Source organism: Rhagoletis zephyria, unplaced genomic scaffold (assembly GCF_001687245.7).
Source record: "Rhagoletis zephyria isolate East Lansing unplaced genomic scaffold, Rhagoletis_zephyria_1.1 Rzeph_scaffold_00778, whole genome shotgun sequence".
Lineage (NCBI taxonomy): Eukaryota > Metazoa > Arthropoda > Insecta > Diptera > Tephritidae > Rhagoletis > Rhagoletis zephyria.
This window is the reverse complement of record NW_016157862.1, coordinates 81,327-108,620: the sequence shown is the minus strand read 5'-3', so window position 1 is coordinate 108,620 and position 27,294 is coordinate 81,327. Positions and strand designations below refer to the sequence as shown.

At 38.8% G+C, this 27,294-nt stretch overlaps 2 protein-coding genes across 2 annotated transcripts; both read right to left on the bottom strand.

Moving 5' to 3' along the window:
• Nucleotides 1-54: 54 nt before the first annotated feature.
• LOC108361506 (transmembrane protease serine 9-like) lies at nt 55-19,997 on the bottom strand. The gene is made up of 4 exons (XM_017614134.1): nt 19,653-19,997; nt 15,300-15,418; nt 10,726-11,546; nt 55-939 (listed from the first exon to the last, which is right to left on the bottom strand). Exons 1-4 carry the CDS (start codon nt 19,853-19,855, stop codon nt 55-57), a joined length of 2,028 nt encoding a protein of 675 aa, XP_017469623.1. The 5' UTR covers nt 19,856-19,997.
• Nucleotides 19,998-23,478: 3,481 nt separating this feature from the next.
• LOC108361504 (trypsin zeta-like) lies at nt 23,479-24,222 on the bottom strand. Its single transcript, XM_017614133.1, has one exon. The coding sequence runs from the start codon at nt 24,220-24,222 to the stop codon at nt 23,479-23,481; it is 744 nt and encodes a 247-aa protein (XP_017469622.1).
• Between the last annotated feature and the right edge of the window lie 3,072 nt (nt 24,223-27,294).

The following is a 27,294-nucleotide window of genomic DNA, read 5'->3' as shown; positions in this document are numbered from 1 at the left end:
AATTTCAACTTTCATCTCAACTAAAATTTTCATTGCTTTCATTTTTGCTCTGCTCTATCCGTCTCTCTCGTTCTTTGTCTCTCGCTCTTCTCCTCCCTTTCGCATGTATACCGCTGCTTGCTGCTCAATCCACTCAAAATGATATGGCACGCTTGCGTATACGCCAGGATAATGTTGAGCACAGCCAATGCCCCATGAAACTATGCCCACGAGCGCGCCATCAACAACCAGCGGACCACCAGAATCACCCTGACAAGTATCCTTGCCACCCTCTTCAGCGGCTGCGCATAACATCTCCTCTGTGATAACATATTGCTTCGTCGCATATTGCACACCACATTCCAAGCTATCTACAATTTGCAGTTCCACTGCCTGCAGCACTTCAGACATTTTCTGCGCATTTTCATCGCTTTTGCCCCAACCTGTGGCGACAGCGTGTGCACCTACAACGGTCGGCGTGCGTGCCAGCACGATAGGCTGCACGTTGGCTGAGTATGTCAAAGCTTCCTTCAGAATTACCAAACCAACATCATTCGCATGCGTTTTCTTCACATAACCACTGTGATAGATTAGCTTCTGCACCGCTACACCTTGTTCAGCTGAGTCGGCGAGCGTGGTTAAACCTGTAACAACGCGTAGCGTGTAAGCGTAACGTCCTTTCAGGCAATGTGCGGCAGTAATAACAACACGCGGCGCATAAATCGAACCGCCACAGATATGTATAAGCACAGCGGAATCAAGCCCGATGGATACTTGGTAAGGATGGTTGGCTATATCCGTTTGTTGGCCACCCACAATGCGTCCTTCTTGTTGCTCAAGATTGTTTGGAATGTCTGAGTTGACTGTTATGACGCCAGCTTGAATTCCAAGCCAGCAAAAGGAGGCTAGCATAAGTAAACGGAATTGAAAAGCGCTGGTCATGGTGGGTTTATAAAGCGGCTGAATTGGTAAACGATGTGCTCAAGACAAATTACACAAATACTTTGTTGGCGCGCCGGTGGAGATTAATCGCTTTTATATGAAAACGTTTAAATCGTTGGGCAAAGTACGATAGGCATAAGACACAATTAGAACTTTAGTTAAATACCTAAAAATGTGTACATTAGGTTGGTCCAGAAAAATGCATGTGAAAAAAGTAGCGTCCGAATTTAAATACTCTCACGCTGTAGGATTGCCACCCTTTGTTTCTTTGCTAGAGCTTCTGAAATATTGCAAAAAACGCAATTTTTTGGCACTTTTACCAAGTTTTTTGCAAAACCTGTGGCTGATGGAATCTTTATACTTACGAATTCACAATTAGCACCAAACACCTATCAAAAATAGCTTTAACATTGCCGCACCAAAACTTTTTTCCATATTTGTTGGCCTGTGTTATTGGAGAAGTCTCCTAATGAGAAACAGAGTTTTTCGATCGAAAAATATTGATTTTCAAGAATGCTATACCATTTCTAAGTTGTTTTATTCTATTTACAAAAAAACCAGACTATACTTTTTATGGACCACCCTAATATACATAAATATGTGTTTAGTATGTAGTATGTAGTACATACATATGAATTTGCAAAGGCAAAGTGCTGTGCCATAATTTAATTAACAAGAAATTCCCCTCTTCTATGCGTAAGAAACAATTGGAGAACAAACATCTCTCTATGACATAGCCAAAATAAACTTTTCCAGTCCATTATGAAGCCGCTTGCGATGTAAGCACTGTTTGTTTACTCAGGAGCTAAACACCGCACCAATGGCCGTCTCTTTTGCGAATTGTTGCTGAATCACAAAAAAGCCCATCACCACTGATGAAGAAAAGTCAACACTTACGCCAACGACAAGCAACCACAGTCGTCGTTGAATTGCGGTGAGTCGGCGGAAACGTTTGCCAAGCCAAGATTGAAGGCCAGGAAAGTTTTACTGAGGGTTTGGTGGATTTGGTTAGCATGGAATCATCCATTATGAGTTACTCCCCAACGGCAATACTCCTAATTCTTATACATATCCTCTATATTGCCAACAATTCCAGTCCAGCTGCGCCCAGCTTTGACAAATTCCTGAGAGTTGCCATCAGGACAACGCTACTTTACACAAATCTATAGTGACACATCAGAAGCTCCGGAAGCTTGGTTGGTCGACTCATATATGTATAGCCCCTGAAGCTTAGCCAAACTTCCCACAAAGGATACAGCTATTTATTTTCCAGTTTGGTTCTTTTTTTTTCGATAGAATAGGAGTTACAACTCCTAAACATTATTTTCTCTTACAGTAGCTGATTTTCCAGACAAAGTATACGTAAAAATTTGTCCGTTAAGCAGGCTGCGGCATAATGGAATCCCACACAGCAGATGGAACCGGACCAGCGTTGCCGTTTGGTAATTTTTAGCCAAAATTGGTAATTTTATTGTTGCTTTTCGAATTTGGTAACTTGGTAATCTATTCTTCAGGTTAGTAACTTTTTGGAATTAAGTGAATTCATTCCTTCCGTGAAAGTCGCTAATGAATACCAAATCGTCTTGACCGTTCATGAAAGTTGATAATAATGAACAATCAATCACCTAGATCCCTTCCCATGACATGGAGCTGCCTACCCCACAGGTACGGGGCGGTAACATCGAGAGTTTCCTTAGACGTGATTAGTATCTTTTTATTGACAGCCTCGACATCTATCCACTCCACGCTTTTCTTCATGACACACAAGGCTTCCTGTGTTCTCCAGGAGAGAACTCGCAGTGGTCGCACGCGAGACACGTCATCCACCTCACCATCATGCACGTTTTTTCGATGGTTATTCATAGAAATTTTTGAGGTAAAATAAATTACGTGATAAAAACCTAAGCCCCTCATTCTGACAAGCGTGGTATTTTGAAGATCCTCCTTCCTCCACTAAACGGGTTACGTAGTATGGGTGCGTTCCCTAATGGGTATTCGCTCTTTTAAATATTCGTTGTAGCTTGTGTAAATGTAAATCGCTGGATGAACATGTGATTGTTGTTGCAATTGTATTTATTTTACCACTAGCAACAAGAAGTCATAGGGTATAGATCGGCAAAATAAGCATTTATCGCTGAAAAATTCGATCCATTCAAAAAGCATGACATGAATATTCTCACAAATTCTGATATTCTCGGAGTGTGAACTAGGAATCATATGTTCTACCTTTCATTTGACTTTTCGGAGTAGGCAGCGCACGATAAGGCGATTAAGTTTATTGCGTTTTATGCAGGTAACAATTATCCATAATTATCTATCATAAAATTCAATTAGATCGCCATTAATACCAATTTAAGGAGAATAGACGATTTCGACAAAGAATGAGCGAGCGTCTATAAAAAGCGGGGAGGGCAATACAAATACTAAGGAAAGATAAAGCCATATTAAAAAATAATGCAAGAAAAGAAAAAATAACCGTACTTAAGAATTATATTCGTAGTTAGCGAAAAGTTAAAAAATTGATTCATGATTAGAAATATGTACATTAGACCGTAGCAGAAAAAAATTCGCCATACCATAAGTATGTAGTATTTTTGCAAGGCAATTGCGAAAGAAGAAGCTTTTTTGGCCGAACGTAGGGGTCGGCTTTTTAAACTTTTCGTCATATATTTGGCATTGACAGTAACGTACCACCCTAATTAAAGCTCGCCAAAAATCATTAAACTTTTGAAACGGTTTTTTTTTCTGAATGTGGAAATCGCGTTTTTACATGTTTCGTCATATCTTGGGCATTTACAGCCGTTTCTCGAAGCATGATACATCGATGTTTTTGTCTCGAGGAGAACTTTCTTTTGTTCCAAAGTTCAGTAACCGCAAGTACCCCGTTCTAGTACTTGCCCACCAGATCCAAGTTCCTACCGCCTTTTGCTAAGGAAATATGTATTTAGATTATTTCAGTAGAACTATGTATTTGAAAAATAAAATAAAATTTATTGCCAAAGTAGGTGTCACCGAAAAATGTCAAAAAAGCGATCCCTAGGATCAACCAAAATTTGGTTGGCGAATTTTTTTGCTTGCTTGCGAGATGGTACAGTCTAATATCGAAGAATTTTTGTTTATTTCCATCATAAACTCAATAAAAATTCGTTCGGTAGTCGTTGTATCTATGTACATAAATAAGTTTATAGACAACAACAAAATACAAATTAGACTACCGATTTATACCAATTCAAATATTCATTTTTAATATGTTTGCACTCGCTAGCTAAATATGGAGAAAGTACTTGGAAGCTCGTGCAAATCGTGACCATATCACGTGACTATTTATTGCTGAGAGTAAAGGCAAAGTTTTTTCGAAATAAAAATTTGTTGTTTAGCACTACTATTGTGATTAATACAGTAAACCTATCCTATTTTCCTAGGAATATGACAAACTTTGTGAGCAATAATATCGCTAATCACCTTACTGATGGCTCATTAATACATATGTACATATGTACATATTTCCAAGTCCGAAGTAAGAAAGTACAAAAATGATAGCTGAGGGATTTACATAAACTTGAAATTCCGAGAAATGCAATCTTATTAATATACTCATAAATAGCTAGATACAGCGAAAAAGTGTGTACTTCACTTCGGCAAATACTTATTGAAATCGGAGACCGCGATTTCCTTAAGCAATCGTGTGCCTTGTCTGTATTCCAATGTTTACCCTTGTGAGTTTTCTAAATGTTGTATGTATATGAAGAACTTTACATAATAATAATAATAGATTGGCGCTTACACATATGTATGTTAGTGTTGGGCGGAGCTTCTCCTCCGATTTCACACAAAGAGCAAGGACTTACAGTTTTACGCCGACTAGGAACGGCGAATGTATTTTAATGAGAAGCTGTTTTTTAAGGCAGAAATACATTCGGAGGTTTGCCATTGCCTGCCGAGGGGCGACCGCTGTTAAGAAAAAAACCTTTTTTCTATATTTTTTTGCGATGTTGCTTTGACCAGGGCAGATTCATCTAGCAAACTCCGTTCAGAACATTTTTTAACACGCATCCTGTGACCTTGCCAGTTTCTTATTTTGTTGAGAGTAGTTTCCCGTTTCATATCGAAATCCTCAATTGCCAAAAAATGTCCATTGTATGCAGTCTAGGCGCTCTTGAAAGAGCAAGCCTTTTCTTAAGTGAAACTGGTGATGTGACTTTTCACATCCACACATCACATTTTCATTTAAGAAAGTATAGTTGTCCTAAATATGTAGTTACAATTTTCTGTCTAATTTAGGTTGAGGAAAAGTTCTCTTTCAATTAGTAAGAGAACTATCTCGCCTCATGTTATCACCGCTCAAGCTTCTGCGGGATACAATAGGACGGCTTGAGCAAAGACTTGCAGAGCGTAATTTTTGTTCGTCGGTCTTTACTTTTCAATAGCCTACTTAGTCTAAGGTAGCACTTGCTAGCAATAGTTAATTTACATATATACTTATGCACAGTTGATAGGTTAACATTGCTATAAGTGTTAATACTGGCTCCAATATACATACCTATTTATATGAAGTCCTCTACTTTTATGAAATTATAACTCCCAATATTGACGTGAGTGTCAAGATGCAAGAGTGGAGCCGACTGTTAGCTCTTTCCCTATCCCTGCGGAGCTGGTGGTATTGCTAAACGTTACTTTACGGAGCCGCCTCCGCCTTTCACGAGAATACCAAGCTCAGACATCTCGTCGTATAGACAACTTCTTTTCGTGTTATAAAAAGCGTATTTAAAATCGACAAAGAAATGGTGAGCATTTGAAGCTCGTCGCGCTCACGCAAGTATTTTGCCCTCTCTATTTTTTTTTTTTTTTGGAAAAATACGTCTCTCTTCCCTCTTCAGCGGCGTAACATACCCGTCGTACTAATTGTTCGTTCGGATGCGTTTAAAATTTAAACTTTAACTTTTTAATATTTTTAGTGAGCTTTGTACCACGATTGTTTATTAGGAAAAATTGAAAAAGCAAGAAAGTCTAAGCGGTAGAAGTTATAGCACTATTTCGGAGATCACCACATCTCCTCATCAGACTTCTTTTTTCTAGACTTCAGCAGGGATCGAACCTGCGAATTCGATGTTCAAAGTCAGAAGCGTTAACCACTGAGCTATGTACATCCCGTAAACTCTTGTTGCTAATTCATTTTCCTTATTCAACCAACTACTATCAAGTGCAGCTGATTTGCCGCTNTTAAACTTTAATTCCAGATTTGCGCCAAGGGAAAATAATGAACCGGTAAAGTGTTTCCCGTGCCCACATACTGCAGTTTGTTGAATAGCGGCAAAGATGCTGGCAGTCTGCTGCGCTTGCAGGTTTTCGACATAGAGTTTTTTTTTGCTTTGCTATTGGCTTCAGGGAAGTGGATCAGCGGATATCTCATCCTGCCTAGCAAGCCCAAGCCCTCATAACGGAGATTTTTGGAAGCCTTGCCTTTCTTCTTCGTCCTGGCGTGTGAGCCAATGAGCGAAATGTTGATGATTCGGATGAACGACAGTTCTTCGAAATCTAATCCGATCAAATCCAATGCCGAATTTACGCTCCTTTAAATGGTAGATATAGTAGAAGCCGCAACCCCTTACGAAATTATTGTCCAGTTCCGCCCATAGTAATTCTTGGATGCCAGTGATCTGCCCGTGGACATAAACCAGCCGAGCAGAGTCATCTTCTCCATTAAGGGTTGATGGTCTTCATCAAGAGAAGTGGATCTCTTATGAGCCAAAATATGTATTTTCACTGAAATTGGTTTTTACGTGAGTATTAAGAAAGTTTGAAAGAAAAATTAGGCAGTCATCGCAGCTATTCTCTGGCAGTGCACCTCCTAATCAACATAATTTAATTTTTTTATGGAAAATTTATTGGAATTCATTTTTACGCCCAAAGATGGACTTGGATTCTTACCTACTATTAGATTAAAAATGTACTACTTTCTTTGAATGTATTGCTTGAGTGCCTAAAAATATGCTTAGAAACAAATTTAAATGTAGAAGCGAGATATGAAAAAGAACAGCAAATAGTTAAATTAGATTAGCTGATACATTTCTTATGTAGGTATGTACTTAACATCGTTGCTTTGCTACAGAAGAGTTTGTTTTTCATTTTGTTGTTAGCCAGCACGAAAAAACAGCGACTGCCAGACTTTATTGAACTGTGGCTAAGATTACGCAAACATATGCCAAATAAATACATATATATATTTTTTGCAGATAAACTCTAAAGGCGGGTTTTCATATTTTGACCACAAAATGTGTCGACATATTTTGACACAATTTTATCTCCTTTACCAATGATACTATCGGCCAAAGACGAACGGATAGTCAATTCAGCGGCAAGATCTATTATGATCTCAATCAATCGATAGACCATTTAGTTAGACTCATTTACCATGTGTCTGTTTTCACTTATTTGACGACATATGCCCTGAATTTGACATGGTGAAAACAAGCCTTTAGGCACTCAGCATTGATTTATTAACTCTGAGATTAGCCGTTAAATGCCAGACGCTTTCCATTATATCACGGATTGGCTATCAAACTCCTTATCAGCTCCTATAAATTTCGCTAACATATGCCTTCTCTTACGCAGTTCTAATCCTCCTGCACCGCCGCGTAGAAATGTTTCGCCACATAACGCTCGTCGCGCTACTCACCATCGCCTTCAGCACGGGCTCAGCCAATGCAGGCCTCGAAACGGCAAGCTCTGTACCAATGCCCGATGGTCGCATCGTAGGTGGCACCAACGCAACCATAAGCCAATATCCACATCAGGTCTCGATGCGCTACAATGGACGTCATCGTTGCGGTGGCAGCATCTACTCATCCAAAATAATTGTGAGCGCATCACATTGTGTCACCGGTGTGGACGCTTCGAATCTGGGAATTGTTGCCGGGACCACGCTGCTGAGTGAGGAAGCCGTCGAAGTGCCAGTGCTGCTTTATGTTATGCATGAAAGATACTCCTCGATCAACGATTATGATGTCGCGATTTTGGTGTTGGCCAACCAATTGACATTCAACGCATACATACAACCCATTGCTCTGGCCAAGGAGCGTCCAGAAGCGGGCACTGATGTTATTGTGACCGGTTGGGGTACACTCGAAGAAGGTGGCAACGTAAGCGATCAATTGCAGCAAGTCACTGTTAATGTGATAGACAACGTCACATGCCGCCGGTCCTACTCGTTTCTGCTGACGCGACGTATGCTGTGCGCTGGTGTGGTGGGGGGTGGCAAGGATGCTTGCCAAGGTGATTCGGGGGGTCCGCTGATAGTTAACAATGAATTGTTGGGCATCGTTTCGTGGGGTATNTGGTGGCAAGGATGCTTGCCAAGGTGATTCGGGTGGTCCGCTGATAGTTAACAATGAATTGTTGGGCATCGTTTCGTGGGGTATTGGATGTGCACGCTCGAGCTATCCGGGTGTATACGCATCAGTGCCGGATTTAGCGGAGTGGATCGAGGAGACAGCGGAAGCCTATAATGATATCAAGGAGTATTCATATTTGTAAAACTAATTTACCTTTAAATAAAATTAATAACAGTTAATTTTTGACTTATGGTTGGTAATTTTTGGTTTTTTTTTTTAATTCACTATCAACAGTGTTAAGTACCGATAACGGTTGTGTGGAAGTTTACCGAAATTATTCCAGGAAAAAGCACTATTTTTCTTGCATTTAGCCTCGCCTTGCTGCTACTCATTATGCTTATAAAAAGAGGTAGAACGTGTTTCTAATAAATATGACTAAGGCACTCCGCACACTAAGCGCCTAATCATAGTTGTGTAATCGCTTCTGCATACTAAAGTATGAAGCTTTTACATATTTATATATTTCAATGAAGCTCCGTAAATTACGATTCATAATCATGTTTTCGTTTAAGGTCAGTACGCACGGGCACCTCGGTGACTATTCTTTAAAGAACCAATTTGAGGCTCTTATAAAGCGTAGAATCGGTTTTATTCTTACGCGTGATAATTCCGTAAGAGATCTACAGAAGGGCCTACCTAAAAAGCCTGCTCTCCTCTCGACCAAAGCTGGGCAACTACAGAAGAAGTGCTATACGGTTTCTTCCTCCTCTTCATCTCTGCAATATTCGTGGGAGAAAATTCCTAGTCTTGAAGAGTGGCTGCCAAATAGCCAATGACCGGTTACACAAGCAGTGGCCTTCGCAATATCCTCGCCTGAGAGGCACAGCAACTCTTTCGTTTTTTCTTATCTATTTGCGGCCAAAGCAGCCTGGTTGTTCTACAAGTGGCCTCTTCTAGCCATGACCTGTTGGCCTCTTGGATCATGCTATTTCGAAGTTCTAATTTGCAGGTTGCTATGGGTATCCCAATAGTGCCCCTGTTTTCACATAGGGGTAGAATGGTACGTTTCCTGGCCAGCCCATCGGCCCTGCAGTTTCCTTAAATATCTCTGTGTCCCTGAACCGATATGAGGCTGACCTTGAACATAGCGCTAATATCGTTTAGAGCTGCGAGGCATTCCTGCGCAACCTTCAATCTCAGCATTACCATTTTCATTGATTAAATGGCCGCCTGGCTATCCAAGAAAATATTAATCGTAGTCTTCGTTACCACCTCCTTTATAGCTAAAACTTCTGCCTGATAAATACTGCAGTGGTCCGGAATTCGGACGGATAGTTCCAGTCCTAGTTCCTTAGAGAAAACTCCGTAGCCAACCCTGTTGTCTAGCTTGGAACCATCTGTGTAAAAATTCAATTCGCCCGTCTCCATGGTCTTGGGTATTTGCCATTCTCTTCTTGACGGGATGCTCGTCTTAAAGAGCCTATCGAAGATTGGTTTGGGAGCGGAGTAGTAAACTTCTTGGTTGTAACTACCCAGAGTGTGAAGTATGGAGGCGTGACTGAACCGACTACTCTACTATTATTACGCGCGTAATATGCGGTGTGCATATGTAGGTTTGCACAAACGATAACGGCCGCGGTGAACGTGTAAAGGGAATGTACGAACCCTTAATAGGGAAGATGTCGCTAGCTGTTTGAAGTCCTCGGTAAGGATGAACCTGACATCACGGGAATCCAAGAAATGGTCACAACGTTTGAAAATTAAGCCTCTATGATGAAATATCCGAAGACAAACTGGGGCTGATCGATTTTGCCGGCACATGGTAGTCTACAGCACTAGGTTCCAGTACAAAAGAGTTCATAAGGCTACATGGCTGCTTTCCGAACGAAATATGAAAGAGCACATCGATCAAACTGTGATGTGCAGATGGCATGCGTCCACGTTTAGGTTTAAAAACCAAGGCGAATTTCAGTAAGAAAAAGCACCGCGACACAGTCACCGATGTCCAAAACATACTAAAAGTGTAGAGTGAACACTTTTCCATTCTGTTGAATAGCACTGAAAGAGTTAACTAAAAAATCTTCAAAATGACGACCAAATCGTCAACCTGGCAACACTGAGTGTTGTTATTTTTAACTCTTTCGTGATCAAAAAGATTGGCATTACCTTAGACCAATTGGAATTTTTATCAGCCGGCAAAAAAAGATTAGATTTGTAAGAAATCGACCGACAATAAGCGCCAGACTGAACTTCCCGTATATAAAAAGTATCCACCGCATATCTACAATAAAACCGCTAATGTTTAGTTATCTAACCGATAACCTAAATTGTTTTAGTTAAAGAGCTCGTTCAACGCAAATTTTAGTAAATTTATTTTTGCTTTATTGCTTCTTCTTCTAAAAACCACTTTCGTTCAATACTTAGTACACTTTGCACAACTTTTTTTTACAAGTTCTCGAAACCACTAATTCGCCTCATTTTCGATCCACTCCTTCAAGTGCACCAAATTCGTATAGACTCCAGGGTAGCCTTCGCGTCCACAGCCACTACCCCATGACACTAAGCCCACAGCAGCGCCGTTAAAAACCAACGCACTACCCGCATCTCCTTGGCAAGCATCGACAACGACGCCCGTCGCGCTCACACCGCCTGCACATAACATCGCCGCACTAATGCGTCCCCCACCATACGCCGCCTTGCATGTCGCATCGTCCAACAGATGCACTGACGCTTGCTGCAACTGGTCCGCCTGTGTACCCTGCTCTGTCGTTACGCCCCAGCCAGCCACTGTTGACGCATTGCCAGCAGCAGGCACAACCGCAGCCAAAGCGATCGGCGAAATCAACTTCGCATTATTTGTGGCAAGCGGAAATTCCAAGTGTAGCAACGCCAAATCATTATCGATAAAGAAAATATTAAAATCCGGATGTAAGTGAATCGAGTTGATGAGATAAACATAGCCATCGGTTTGTGAACTATAACTGCTGCCGGCGACAATTTGCAATTGTCGAGGCTCCAAGCCGATAACGCAGCGCGCAGTCGTAAGCACAACTTGCGTCGAGTGAATCGTGCCGGAACAACGATGGACGAAGGGTGTTGAAGCGTTGCGCTTGTAGCGCAGTGATACCAAATATGGTGCGTAGGATATGTCCACTGCAGTACCGCCAATAATACGACTTTCCACTCCATCCCCAGCTAAGACGATTGAGGCGCCGGCCAGTGCGATGCAGATACACAGGGAAAAAATGAAAATGTATAGTGGTCTAACTGTGCGTGGTGTCATTTTTAATACTTCTGTAATGCAAGAAATTCGAAATAGTACTAAGTTATCTTACAGTAAATATGGAGTGTTTAAAATCAATGTGCGCCTTGTCTATGCGTTTTATTTGGAACTTATCAGAGGTCTTCCGAGCAGCGATTGCGCTTTATCGGGCAGTCATATTGGACGTCCACCTTTACTGTTCTTGTATGTTTATTTGTTACTTACAAACACTCCCAGAATATGTTTCCGTACAGTGTTTTTTTTTTAAATACATAAGTATTTGCAATGCTTTTCGTAATAATATTTTTTTGTTCGTTAATTTTTGAAAGAAATATTGTTCATTCTGCATCAAATGGCATATAAGTTAATGATTCAAAATTTTTAGAAAATTTAGGGAAACTCGAAAAATTTTCACCAAAATTTTCAACTTTTAAACTTTTATTACACTCAAATTGAGTGAACTACAAAACTGCATACTCAAAAAAAATTCTAAAAATTTTTGTTTAAAATTTGAAAATTTTGGTGAAAATTTGTGAACTTTTCAAAATTAAAAAAAAAAAAAAACTTTGAATCATTTTGATGCAGAATGAATTATATTTCTATTAAAAATTAACGAAAAAATTTATTACGAAAAACATTGCGAATACATATTTAAAAAAAAAACCTGTACGGAAACATATTCTGGTATATCTATGCCATAAATTGAACAATACATTTTTATATACCCAACGAATATACATATGTATTCGAGATATTATTTTGTGTGGTGCTTGTTAATTTAAATACATATATGTAAAGATAAGGGAAATTCGAAGGCTATTTGTATGCTCGAATGAACGTTGTTAGTACCAAATTTGTGTAGAAATTAAAGTCTTCCTAAGGGAGTGTAAATAACACAGTGCGACAGTAAATTTTACACACAAAAAAGTAATGAATTCGCGAAACTATATGCCATATATATTACAATTATGTATTTAGTTTTTTCTCTTATGTCAGGATTTTTTAGAAGGTCTTTGAAATTTCAAAAATATGGTTAATTCAAAAAATTATTTAAAAAATTCAGTGCAATGTAGAAAAACAATGTGGGTGTCAAAAAAAAAGAGAAAATTCTGTTGCTTAAAAAAGGATAAGATTTTTGGTCAGATAGATTTTGGTAAGATTTGGGCAAATGGATATGGAAAATATACTTTTAAAATTTTGTCCCTGAATATTTAAACAGATTCCAATATTTTTTTATTATACAACTTTATTAGCTTAAAAAAAACGAATTAAAAGCGCATTTTCAATACCTATTCGTCCAAAAAACTTTAATGTTTTTAAATTCTACAGAATTTTGTCTTTTACTTGGTACCCATATTGCTATACTACATTGCACTGATATATTTAAGTAATTTTTGAATTAATCATATCTGGAAAATTTCAAAGTCATTTAAAATAAATCCTTACTTTAGAGTGAAAAACTAAAAACACAGTTTTACTATATTTGGTCCATAGTTTCGTGAGTATATTGATTATTTCGTGTGTTTTGATTTTTTTATTTTTTGTTTTTGACGCACGGTATAATAGATCGTAAAAGCATGCTTGTCGATATTAAAAAAAAAGATAAGTAGAAATATGCAGATAAATTTGTGAACAAGATCATTAATATCGATAACAACTTCGAAAGGTACATTTAATTGTAATTATAAATTGATAAATATAGCGATAAATCGATAAATATATCAATATATCAATATATGTATATCGATTAACCGATTTCTATTTCAAATTGTATCGATAATTCGATATATATCTCAAAATATATAGGATAAGCGAATTACTCAAAACATAGTTGCAAACACCTCATCGGAAGAACATGGTTGTCGACATAGATAATGATAAATATTCCGATAAATAATTGATGGAGATGTTGATAAAAATGTGAACAAGGTCATTAATATCGATAACAGCATAGACAAGAACATTAAATCGTAATTGCTAAGTTGATAACTATGCCGAAACGCCGATAAATATATCAAAACATAACGATTAACCCATAAATATGTCGAAATATATCGCTTAATCGATAAATGTCTCAAATATATATCGATTACTCGATAAACGCATCAAAAATATCTGTATGTATATCGATAGCGATATTAATAAATTGATCGGTAATGTTGCATACATAAATATAAACATAATTCTATGTATATTAGGGTGCATCAATATCCATTAAAAATAGTTGTTTTTCCACTGGAATTATAAAACTTATTATATTTTAAGGACTCCACGAAAATATTGCGGAAAAATACCTCCAAAAATCGAGTTTTGTTTATAAATAAAATTGATTTTTAAAAATTTTTTCTCAAAAAATCGCCCCAGATGTCAGAAGAGTTTAAGCTTAAAAGGTTTGTATAAGAATCCTTTAAAATTGTATTAGCGGAACCAAAATAATGAGATTTTTATAGGCATTTTCAAATTGGTTCAGCTTACGTAAATCTTAATATTCCTCCGAAATATTTTGTCGAAAGTTGTACAATATAATACATTTTATAACTCCGGTGGAAAGCCCACAACTTTTTTTTTTGAGAGGCGCCCTAATGTACATACCTACCAACGCTAAACCAACATTTTGAAGTGTTCAGGGCAACTTTTTTAGAGAGGCACTTTAATGTACATAAAAAACTCAGGACTAATGTTTGCAAGCGTTTAGCTCTTTATTAAGCTCAGAAAACTTGTAGCTGAAGAGTTTGGTGTGTAGTTCTACTCTAAGTGCGTACATTAGGGCGCCCCAGAATATATGGGGGCATTTTTGCGAAATTAGATATACCTACGCTCTTAACTTTTCCACAAATGCTGATAAGTTGACTTGAGCCTCAGTACTGGTTTTGAAGACCTTCTGGTATTTCTGAGGGATTTGATGTGGCTTCTCGATATAATACCTAAGCTTTTATTGTTGAGAACCAAGACTAACTGCTGTTGTTGTTCGATCCGTTGGCTCTTTATAGAGCAAACTCCAATTGTGCGTGGGCATGCCTGGGCTAAAATTTTGGAGCTTCGCCAATATTTCCGTCGGGTCTGTAAACGGTACTCAAGCTCTCGCCTTATCGCGATATCTCGGGCTTGACCGCATCCTTCTTCAGCTATACGAATCTAATTAATGTCGCTACAGAATACTTTGTACTCCTGTAACCAGTCAACGGCTTACATGATGGAAGTGGATCTAGCTTGTCCCCCCTCTATTGGTGCCTAGTGATATTGCTTTCTTCATTGCTTTCGACTATCACACCCATGATCTTCCGATCTATTGCAAAGTATCGAGTCCAAACTCTGTGAGATTTCGTGGTTTTCAGTACACGGCTCTTAGGAATATCCTCTTGACTTTTCCGTAAGCCCTCCCCTGATCCCTCATTTAGGTATGATGGCCAAACGACAGTCGCTATGTTGGGCTCGATGGGTGACAATGGTGATGTCTTGTAGTGCTCCACGCCCGGATCAATGACGTTGGCTTGTAACCAGCCGGCATACATGATGAGGGTGGATCCTTCGTTTCCGCGACAGTCGAGTTGACATAACCGGAACAAAACCGGATATGCATATACGTACATATCTGACCAAGGACGGTCACACTAGCTGATGCCTCGAAAACTTCTTGGGGAATTTTTATGCTATTACAACAGGATCCTACTTTCTTTCTAGCTTCCGTCCAGACTCCTTCTTGAGTTTTGGCGCCTAGTGATCTACATCTTTCCATGCGATTCGTAGTCTAAATCTTCAACTTCAAGCAATTCTCCTGAACCCACCTGTCTTTAGAGCCTCAGCTGACGTTGTTCGCCCAGTGTTGAACTGACTGCTCGATATTAGCATTGCATGACACTCGGGTTGTTGTGAAACCGCACATACTGTGCGCCTGCATTGTGCGCTTCTTTTGCGGGGGAGTGCTGTGAGCTGCTGTAGAAAATGATACTTGTAAATATATATATCGGTAACAACATGGCAATCTATATAAATTTTTATGGGATACCAGTGTTGATAAACATATCTTATATGCCTTTTCTACAGTTTATATGCCCTATAAAACTTACTCCAAATTCAATAAAAAAGTTTGCACTAATGTGTCAAAGTAAACTAATTGTATGTATGTATTTTATCAATTTATGGTTAGTAAAAAATTTCATAAACTTGTTTATTAAAAAGATTACAGATATGTGTAGAAGTTTTGCTAATCATTTTACAATTTAATAGCCTGACATTGAACCACTCACGTCTACTGGTTATCAGCGGAATTTGATAAAGTTCGGTCAACTACTTACTGCCATACCTAAACAAAAGCGTTGGGCGGAACGGTTTCTGACGCCTAGCGTTAGCGCCGAAGTGCCATACCTAAACAAAAGCGTAACACCAACAATAAGCATAGGTTTGTTTGTGTGTAACACAAAAATGACAGTTTCGCCGTTTTCTGCAGCCAACTTTAATACCTAACGCTCTGTCAAAATCGGAATTTCCAACCGCCCAGCGTTGACGCCGCGTTGTTTCGGTATGCTTCATACAAATTATATGGGCATGAGAATTTTTTGACAGCCAGACAACGCTGACGCTTTTGTTTAGGTATGGCAGTTAAAATCAGATATGTATATTGGTATACACCGCGTACGTAATTGAATTTGCGGTCAAAAATTGAAAAAAACATCTAAAGGATTAGAAAAAATAAAATAAAAGGTGGCACAAGTTTAATCCCATTCAAACAAGGTCTCCGTCAAGTAAGAAGTGTTTGTGCACTATGAGCTAAGTTGAAAAGATAACCACCTCCCAATAAAATATGAGCACCACCTATACACGATTCAGCAGTTAGGGAAGCTGTGGACTAGGTGTGACTATGGTTAGCAGGGTTTCAAAAACTATATGTGTGTAGTTTATGACAGCAGGCCTATAAAGTTTTTTTTATCTCTCAAAAGGGAAGACACTGGCAATCTATATTGTTTGGCGCCAAAGGAGTACACGAAAAGTTTTTCCAGTTTGGCAAGAAAGCTGCTAGTGTTTTTTGATAACACTGGGTAAATCTCTGCGAGCTCAAGCACCTTACCTACATATTTCGAAGTTGGTTGGTTGGTTACTAGGCGCACTGCCTGAGCACATGCCTAGGTTCCTGTTAATGCTGATAGCACCATTTTTACATGTTTTCTCTGGGATCCTCCTTGATTCGTGATTTTATCTGCTTTCATGATTCGTCGGTTTCGTCAAACTATTTGTATTTTTCGCTGTATCTATTTAGATTAGTATCTAAGGGTGCCTTTGGAGATCACCTTAAGATTTTGGATGGAAAAACTCTCGAGTGTGTCATGCCTTATTCGTGCCAATGCAGGGCACTTGCAAAGCTAGTGTAGGATCGTTTCCTTACTCTCCTCATGATTACGGCCCCATTTAAACTTCTTCATGTTCGCCAATGAGGGCAAATGTTCCGTTATCGTGGCTGTTTACTTGACTATATCTTTTCTCGACCTCTTTAGAAGTTTTTCTTTATTTATTTTGTCATATTGCGGCCATATGTTCCTCGCAATTTTTCGGGTTTGAAAGTTGTTCCAACGTGTATTAGCCATATGTACGAATTGCGAATGCAGTTCCCTTTTGATGAATCCGAGTGGAGAGTTTAAATATTGTCTCAAGAGATGTTAAGGCTTTAGGCAACTCATCAGCCCTCTCATTTCCGTGAGAAATTGTATGCTTTTCTTACTTCTACGCAGTTCAACCATTATTCTCTACAGGGCCTTGCGATTCCCAGAACTCCCGCTTGGACGATGCTAACAAAGACTTCGGTAAGCGGAACGAGACATTCAACGTCTCAGAGAACACCCCCGCGCCCACACCGCAGTCTATTGTGGACCCGTCACTGTAGATTTCAGTTGGATTCTCCTCGACTATCCTGCCCCTCCTCCAATCCTATCTAAAAGGAAACTTTACCTGAAAGTTTTTCCTGAAGTCTGTCGTAGAAGGTTTGTAATCTGATTTTTTTCCTGATTCGATAAGCTTGTTAAGAATACACTATGGATGTGCCGCAGCGCCCTCCAGCAGTAATAGCCGAATCCTAATTTTCTGATGTTCATGTGTAATTTAATCTCAAAGTACTCAAAAGCTTTCAAGATCCCCATTCAAGGTTGAAAAGTTAACTACCATATTAATTTGGTTATGTAAGGCAGGCAATAAAGAAGATAAATTAAGATTTTGCGTAGCATTTTTTCTGTGTTTTGTAAATAACTATTGTGGTCGTTTTTGGAGGGTACTCCACGTATTTGACCTGGGTGACTTCTGGTTTACTTCCAACTTAATAGCCCTTTAAGGGCCGTTTTGTCGAATAGATTTTAAAATTTAACTGCACTTTAAACGCAAATTTCGTTTTGATAAAATGTGTTTGAAGATAAGATAAATTTTATAAGGTACTGGAAAAAAAGGCACTAAGTATTTAGAAATGACCTCTTGCAGAGCAGTACACAATTAAGAATGAACGATATCTGAAGAAAGATGAAGTATATTTCCTTGATAACAGAACCACTAAAAAATATCAGTGAAAAGTACGCAGTACTTTCTCCAAAAGAAACCTGGAACTTTAAATATGGCAAGATTATGTACAATTTCTACACTGAGCCAAAAGTACAATGGTTTTTCCAACCAAGTTATTGTTTGATTCTTTTATGGTAAATACACCGAGTGTAAGAAATGGGATCCAAGTTCAACATTTGAAAACAGTTTTGTATATCTGGCTCTTGCTAAACGTGCAGAGATGCTTGCTATTAATTGTTAGCATCCAGAAGGTTCGGGTTCAAATGCCGTCAGGGGCGACATGCAATTTTTTGTTTATTGGTTTTCTTAATTACGAAAAAGCATCTGCGAAGTGCAGAACATGACAAAACGGCGAAGAAAATTTATCCAAGTTCAACATTTGAGGACATAAATATTTACAGAACGGCTGTAGGTGAGTGTCCAGAGAGATGCTTGCTATTATTTGCTAACTTCCTGAAGTTCTGGGATCAAATCGCGTTAGAGGCAAGGTCTTGAAATTATAATAAAAACGTTGGTTTTGTATCTTCGAATTTTTGAAAAAGCATCTATGAAGTGCTGAACATAAGCGTATTCCAACGAAAAAATCGGCAATCAAAAATTTGTTTAATCCAAACGGCAGTGTGGTAAACATTACCAAATCATTGTTGAAAATATAATATCCATGGCATTGTTAATATTAACCAAAAACCACTTTGATTCCTTTTCAAGTTTGAATTTGGTAATATTCACCAATTTTTTGTTGATTTTTTTTTTCAGTGCATGCTTTTGGTAGATATAGGGTGGTATGCAGCTCTTAAGAAATCGGTCAAGGAAAATTTGCCATTATTTCGTGTGTGTGTCCAAGGAATTTTGACATTTTTGATACTGCACAGCCTGTTGCCTCACTCTTTCCTCAAGAGTTGCCTTGTGCTCTTTTTTCACAAAAAACTTTAGAAAACCGTAGTAAAAAGTGTAGCAAATTTCTTAAGAACTGCGTACTGTCTGAAGGAAATTTGACTCAAGAAAATTTCTTAGCCATTTCTTGTATGTCATTTTGTATGGAATTTTTAGCTTTTCTTGAGAACTGCATACAGGCCTTAAACCACTAATGTATTGAAAAAAATTATAGGTATACACACAGTGAGTATTTGCTTAGTTGATCAAAGCCTACCTTAGATAGGTAAAGTTTATTAAGAGTAGTCTATTAAAGCGCAGTTAGTCAACGACGTAGCGTAAACGTAGGTTGACATACGTAGCAGCATATCAAATTTACTGTAGGTAGATCGTGTCTGCGTCAACCTACGTCGACGTTACGTCGTTGACTGTTTGAGCTTTTATACTCTTCTCTAGTACCTTGTCAACGGCGCAGCTTTCTGAAATATATTCGTAACTACGAAGTTCGCTGCAAGTGAATAAATCAATACGAAAAGGCCGAACTTGGTAGAAGATATTTTCTTCAAGGGAAATAACAAAGACAAAACTTTATATTTTAATATTCAATATGTACTTTTTTACTTGCAAACATACATACATATGTATGTATAAAAATATTTACAATTTCAAACGCATGATTTCACATCAAATGTGTTCTCCGTATGTCCATTCAATTTTCCCTCAAAAACGTAGCATCGATCGCGGCGATCTTTTCACGCAACCATGGCAACAAATGTGTTACGTTCGAGTACACCCCCGGATATCTATAATCTGCACAACCATAACCCCATGAAACCACCCCGGCCAATTTGCCATTGACTAACAGTGGACCACCGGAATCACCCTGACAGGCATCCTTGCCGCCAACACCGCGTACGCCAGCGCACAGCATAGAATCCGTAATTAGACCGGCAGAGCCATAATCCTGATCACACAGTTCATTGCTGACAATCGGCACTTTAACCTCCTGCAATAGATTTGGACTGGACCCACCCTGTACGAGTGCACCCCAGCCGGTAACAGTTGCCGTAGCACCATTCAATGAAGGTAGGTCTGCCAACTCCACTGGTTTGATGGTGAAATTATTGATCGGCAGTGGCGTAGCTAGTACTAGCAGAGCGATGTCATTGTCGGTGGTGCTTGGGTTGTAGTTCTCATTCATGATGATCTCTTTGACGACGGAAATGATGCCGTCGGCGCCACGTCGATGATTTGTGCCGGCAACAACTTGATATTCACTAGCCACCCTAGCTATGACGCAATGTGCTGCTGTGACAATTGTGTACGCCGATACAATTGAACCACCACAGTTATGCGAGTATGAGTTCGTTGGATATAGAAGGCTCTTCAAGCGCAAAGTAACTTGATGTGGATGTACCGAAATGTCTATGGTGTTGCCGCCGACAATACGTCCTTCTGCAGTGGTATCTGCCGAGGTATCTGCTTCGCTATGTGGCGCGCACAAAGTTGTGCCTGCCAGGGCCAATGCCAAGATCGTACCGAAAATGGTAATGAATTTCATCGCGTGGCGGTAGAGATGATGAGCACACAAGGTGGACTTAATTCGATGTGGACTAGTCGGTCAGATTGTTGACCATAGACTAACTTGCATACGTATGGTTAAACTCTAGTGAACTACTAGGCGAGAGATTGCAAATACACTGATAAGGTCAGGACTTCTTTAAATAAAATAGTTTTGTACTGATCGCCTTATCGCCATTATCGCACCGTCAAGGTACAAGTCTAGATATATAATTTTTTATTATCGTTGGATTTTACGTTAATTATGAAATACCAATTACCCGTATATGGTTTATGATTCAACCGCTGATAAAACAGTATCTGACCATCACATTGGCTAGTAGTTGTATAATATAGTAGCTAATGCTACTAATTCATAAATATATTTACTATATATATTATAGGGGTATTCATCTAAACGCGTAAATGCCTTGTAACCCCGTAAACTTACTTAATTTTATATGGAAAACCGGTTTATTTACGAGGTTGACGCGGTTACGAGGCATCTAAATATTAAAATGAATACCCATTCCATGTTATCGCAATAGGTATTCACATTACGTATATATGGAAACGAACGATTCAGTATTCGGAAAAGTATGTATGCACACTAGGGTGGTCCAAAAATGCATGTGAAAAAGTAAAGTCGGAATTTTTATGCTCTCACCCCCTAGGATTGTTCTATACCGAAAAAAATTATACGTTTATTATTTTTAAATCAAAAAATATTTAGAGGTCGCTCAAAGCGCTTCAAGTTTTGCATGTATTTTTATATGGGGAAAAAAACAACTTTTCGAAGAAAGAGCATAGAAATCTTAAAAATCAATATTTTTCTGTATCTCTGCAAGAGATTCCCGGTAATAAATTCTAATTTATTTTAAGCATCTTTTTATCGCAACTACCTATAATTTATAGGTCCGCTAAAACCCCACTAAAACCCCGAAAAATGCGATGAGGAGACTTGAAGTATTGCAAAATCTTTTCGGTTGAATAATTGTTATCCTGAAGTAAGTGTCGAGCGAAAGTTTCAAATTGCTGTAGCTTCGCCGAAACTCGAGATGTGCTGCCATTTATAATGAAATATCGTAAAATGGGCAATTTGCCACGCTCTCCACCCTCATGGGAGGAAACATTAAATTTCATCCGAGTTCGATGAAATTTAATTTGTGCTCTCTCTTTTATTATAAGGACCTAAATATAAAACATGGGGAAGAATGGATCATGTGATGGAATTTTGATTAATTACATTTTTTTGGCTTTCCACGCTCAGAAATACAAAGGCTATACATAATTTAAAATTACATAGGTGTAAATATTCTTAATTTTCCCAATTTTTGGGGTGATTTTTCCATTGCTCGAAAAATTCTTTTCACGTAATTACGCAAAAAAACGGAAAATCGAAATATTAGGAAAATCGAAAACTACATACTTATGTATATTTGCAATTATAAGCTCGGAATTACATGAAATTCTCTAAAACATGCGTCAGGACCTGACGGACCGGAACTCACTTTTATAAGTAAAATAGAAAAATACCAAATTAATGTACACAGGGCTTTTATTTACCTTTCAGCAAAAGCTGGAGCAAATGTTTGCTATAATTTTTAAAAAAAATCTATGGTAAAGTTTCCCTAGCCCATATGATTTGCCTCTGCTAAGAAATAGTTTTTCGCATTTTCTGACAAACGTGTAATTTTGAGTTGTGTCACCTTTGAAGATCGTCGAATTGATAAATATCTACCTTCACGTGAATAATTCATGACACTTAAAGAACTGATTAGAGTTGAAAAAGCACCACTTTATTTTATGGGCTCAGCGCCAAACGCACCTAAACTGATTTGTCAATATTTCGCCGATTCTAGTAAATAGTTCTTTGGAAATCTGCTGTTCGCAGAGATTTATGATTTTTACTTTTCTCTCTCTAAGCCCAACAGGTTTCTTTTATCAACTGTCGCCATGACTTTTTTCCACCTGCCTTCATATACTCAAAATAATTAAGTAAACTTTAGGGCTGGGAGTTCCATCCGGATTTTTTGAATATCCAGATAATCCGGATATTCGAATATCTGCTTAAAAAACCCGAATATCCGATTAATATCGCACAACTGTAATATTTGTTACAAGGTCGTGTAGAGCTAACTCATAGAACTTTCCTCTCTGGTATTCATGTTGGCGAGCTCTAAGGGAATATCCACCCAAACCTTTTATCTAATGCAAGATAGACCCTAAAAACTTTTATTAGAACCCTTGTCTCCTGTACACTTTGGCATCTTCTAATATACGCCATCTAGCTCAGGTGATTTAAAGTCGTCCAAAAAGGCTAGAGAAAAGTTTACTTGCTCCTCAACCACACCAGCCATACTCCTAGGCACCAGTTTAGTGTGACCGCTCTTCCCGCCGCGATATCCACTTTCATATATCCGCCTGCGTCAGGAATTAACCTGTTACGCGGAGAAAGGATCCCAAAGAGTGTGTTGTAATTGTTTAGCAGCAGCCATTATTCCGTACAACGATTCCAACTTTTTGACACTGCATAAGTGCACTTACAATGTACCAGTAAAAATTCAATCATCAGATTTGTAAGTTTCACCAATTCAAAAGACCAAATAACTATAACCCAAATCGTGTTCCTATGTTTTGTGTATTAGCGTCACTACCCAGAGCAGAACTCTCTTAGGATCGTGTACACCTTAGATTTAAACCATGAAAAAAATAGCTAAATATGCATGTAAATAATATCATTTTTTAAGTAACTGTTTTTAAAGAAATGTCCACAAATGTTCTATTTTACAATTTAAATTCCTAGAGGCAGTAGTACCATATTTTTACACATACTTAGCTATCTTATCATAACCAACCAAAATACGTTTTGTATAGAAAGTAATACTTTTAAGTTAGCTGGCACTGAGCTGTGAGTGTTCTCATATACATACAGTAAAATTATTTGCATACCGCATTTATCACTTGCACTTCTCGCTAAAAAAAATAGTGTTTTTAATTTTCCTGCAATAATGCCGATTCCACCGATTCAATCATCTCGTGCAACCATTGCCGCAAACTCCACACATTCGCGTATACGCCCGGATATTGCGGATCTCCGCAACCAAAACCCCATGACACCACCCCAGCCAACTTGCCATGAACCAACAGCGGGCCACCCGAATCCATTTGACAAGAGTCCTTACCACCTACATCCAATAAACCAGCACACAACATGGACTCATCAATCATGCCAGGGTAACGCAATTTGCAAATCTCATTTCCCACAATGGGCACCTTCGTCTCACGCAACAAATCGGAAGCAGCGCCACTCTCTGTTGTTAAACCCCAACCGGTTATTGTGGCAATGTTGTCGTGCTGCGGTTCTTTCTCCGTCAACTCGATCGCTTTAATGGTGTAATTGTTTAACGGTAGTGCCGCCGCAAGCACCAACAATGAAATGTCATTAACAGCTGTGTAGGGATCGTAGCGTTCGTGTATTATAATCTCTTGTATGGGAATAATTATGCCTTCAGTGCCGTTACGTTGGTTTGCACCCGCAACAACTTTGAACTGACTAGGCACTTCGCCATCAACGCAGTGTGCTGCCGTGATAACAATACGCTCCGAATAGATACTACCACCGCATAGATGGTCGTAGGATTGTTCCGGATGCAAAATGTCCTTTTCACGCAAACTGATCTGATGTGGGTAACTAGTTATATCTACCACTCGGCCGCCCACAATTCGTGGATCCATTGGCTGGTTTAATTTATAGATTGAGCGCGATTCAGGCCTTGCTGCTGCGGAGGACTTACAATTAGTTAGAATAATTAACGCGATAAACGTAAAAAATATATAGTAAAAGTGGTATGGCATAGTTGACTCTTAGAAGTACCAAAGGCTACTGGCGTGATGAAAATCGAAATTTTGATAGTTTGCTTGCATCACAGTTTTAAGATATCTTACTTTAATTTATTTTTTAATTATGAGAGTACTTATGAAAACTAGCACAACTTGAAAATTGGACATTGTTAAGTGATAATGTTCAGTGTTAACATAAGTGTTTGCTGCTAAGTTATCTCTTTTGATTTTTCTTTCGATGTTGACGGTATAAAAACATTGTTGTATTCAAAAGCTCTTTTATAAAATAGAAGATCGGAGTTATCTGTTTTATTTATAGGTACAGTGAAACCCGCTTAAGTAACCAATATTTTTGGGCACCGTGAATTTTTCATGTAATCTGAAGAAAATCCCTCTCTTAAGTACCTCCCCGCCTATTACCCAACCCGCTAAGTAGTTAAATTTTTCGTACCCCATTTACCGTTTTAGTTCTAATTTTCCCCTTTTAAGTGCTCTTCTTAAATTTCTTAAGATATTTACATATTTGAGATTCAGGGACAGCGCTACATCATATTACAGCGCTATATCATATTGATTGCTACCGTTAGTATAACAACATGCAAGTTTCAACTCGGACTAAACGAAAGTGCTCGGAAGTAGACTCGGACTAAAATTACGGCTGCTTTTCAAATAACGGTAAATTTCAGAAATACTCGAAACTTCAATATTTCGAAATTTAAAGACGCTAAATTACTCAAAATTTATACTTAAAACAATCCCTTGAAAAGAAGTAACATTGTTTGGAATTTTGGAAAATGGGCGTGATATCGCCCACATATGACTATATAAGTTTATCTCATTATGTCTAACTGAACGTTCTATCATAGATGTTTAAAATAGGGGTAAAACCACCCCGGCTTACCATGTAGCGGTAGTTTTCGTAAAGGTGGAAAACATATATTTAATACTTGCGCCGGGTATTTAATGTTCGGCCCCGCCAGAACTTAGACTTTCTTACTTGTTTTGGTTAAAATTAAAAAAATAATGATTATTTTTCGTCCCTGCCTAGAAGTAAAACGAGTTGGTTAGATTCCCTTAGATCGGCGAGGTAGACAAAAAGGTGGTGATGAAATGAGAGTCTTCTGGCTCACATGAGGGCGGGGCAGGAACAGAGGTAGTGCTCCACACCGGCCGGCAAACCAATTCTGCCAGCATGCCTTCCCATTAAGCAGTGGCCCGATATATGTATGTCCTGAGCCATATCTTACGGGTAGATAGGGGTATGCCCGCTGCATGAGAGGAGTTGACGTCAGACCGGGTGGTTCTCTTCCTCGCAAGCTCGTCCGCCCCACAATTACCTTGAATGTCCCTGTGGCCAGGCACCCACACGACGTCAGTAGTCGATTTTGAAGCTAGATCATTAAAGACTTTTCTACATTCTATCGTAGTTATAGATGAGGTCTTGCAGCCATCCAGTGACCTGACAACCGCTTGGCTATCGAAGTATGTACTTACTGAAGGCACATTAAGGGAATATTCAACAAGCCAGAGTTCAGGCCATGGACGTAGCCAGGTAGGTGCAGGGGGGTGCTCGAGCCTTCCCCCCCCTACCTTTAAAATTTTCCTTGTATATATATAAAGTAGTACCCTGAAATGCCAGCTTAATAGGGTCGAGCCGCCCCCCCCCCTAAATTTCATTCTGGCTACGCCGATGGTTCAGGCTCTTATATATGTTGGTTCTTCGAGTGTATTCCGCTCCCTACTCTCACACCAAGTCGTCCACCCGGTTCTTCCTCGAAGGGATGCGAGTGAAGAACTTATTATCGAGCTCCATCGGTGGTGTTATATAATCTGGGGACCTGAAAGGGTCCGGGTCGTTGGTTAGAATATTGATGTGACCGATCTGGTGTATTTCCATTTTGAAAGTGCATTTATTACTACTGCATTATAGCTGGCCTGTAGCTTCCCAAAAGGTCTACGGGCGGAAAGTTTAGGAGTGTTTCCATAGCTTTTGTGGGTGTGGATGGCAGCGCACCTATGAACCTTGCATGCCGCCTTATGAACCTTGGTGAGGTGAGCGATTTATGCAGTGATTTCCACCAGACTATGACACCGTAGAATAATATAAGACGTACCACTGCTGTGTAAATCAAGTGAACTATGTATTTGCGGTTTGAGACCCCATTTCGTACGTTACGTTTCCAGGTCAGTTTGCTATCCAAGATGACGCCCAAGTATTTCACTTCATTAGAGAGCTACAGCGCTACGCCCTTTGTTGACGTCAGAGAGAAAAATTAAAAACGCAGTTATACTGTCAAACAAATTACTTTGAATTATTTAACAATCAGATCCACACCGATCTTTCGATTTTTAAAATTTACCACCTGCTTTTGTTTGCTTATACACAAGTTATATGAAATATCAAAATATGGATGTGTTGAGAAATCTTAAGTTTGAACGCTAAGAATATTTTTGAGGTGTTGGAAAAGGGTTGCCACCTGTTTAAAAAGTAAAATTCAAATTATTGAATAAGTTAAATGAATTATTAAAATATGGGTATGAATCGAAAGGGGTTTGAAATTTTTTTTTATTTCTGAACTGTATTTAGCAGGGTTGCCGCATGCTTGAAAAATCTAAATGGCGCAGAAACGAGGACGACGTCGAACAAAGATAATTAATTAATTAATTAATCCCAACGGCTTTTTACCCTCCATTCCCGCCCAACCGACACGAGGGGCGCAGTCCGCATGACGTACGGAAACTTTTTTTTTTTTGTTTTTTTTTAGTTTTTTCGTGCCGAGTAGTGGAAACAAGAGTTTGTTAAGTGTCGAGATCTAAAACTATTCAGCTACAGAATCAAATTCATCAGCTGATTGGATATGCTAAAGATAGTATTTCAATTATTGAGAGTGGAAATAATAGTTTTCTTTATAGTAAAAATCGAGTCCGATACGTCAAACGTGCTGGAATGACAGTTAAAATCTTGAC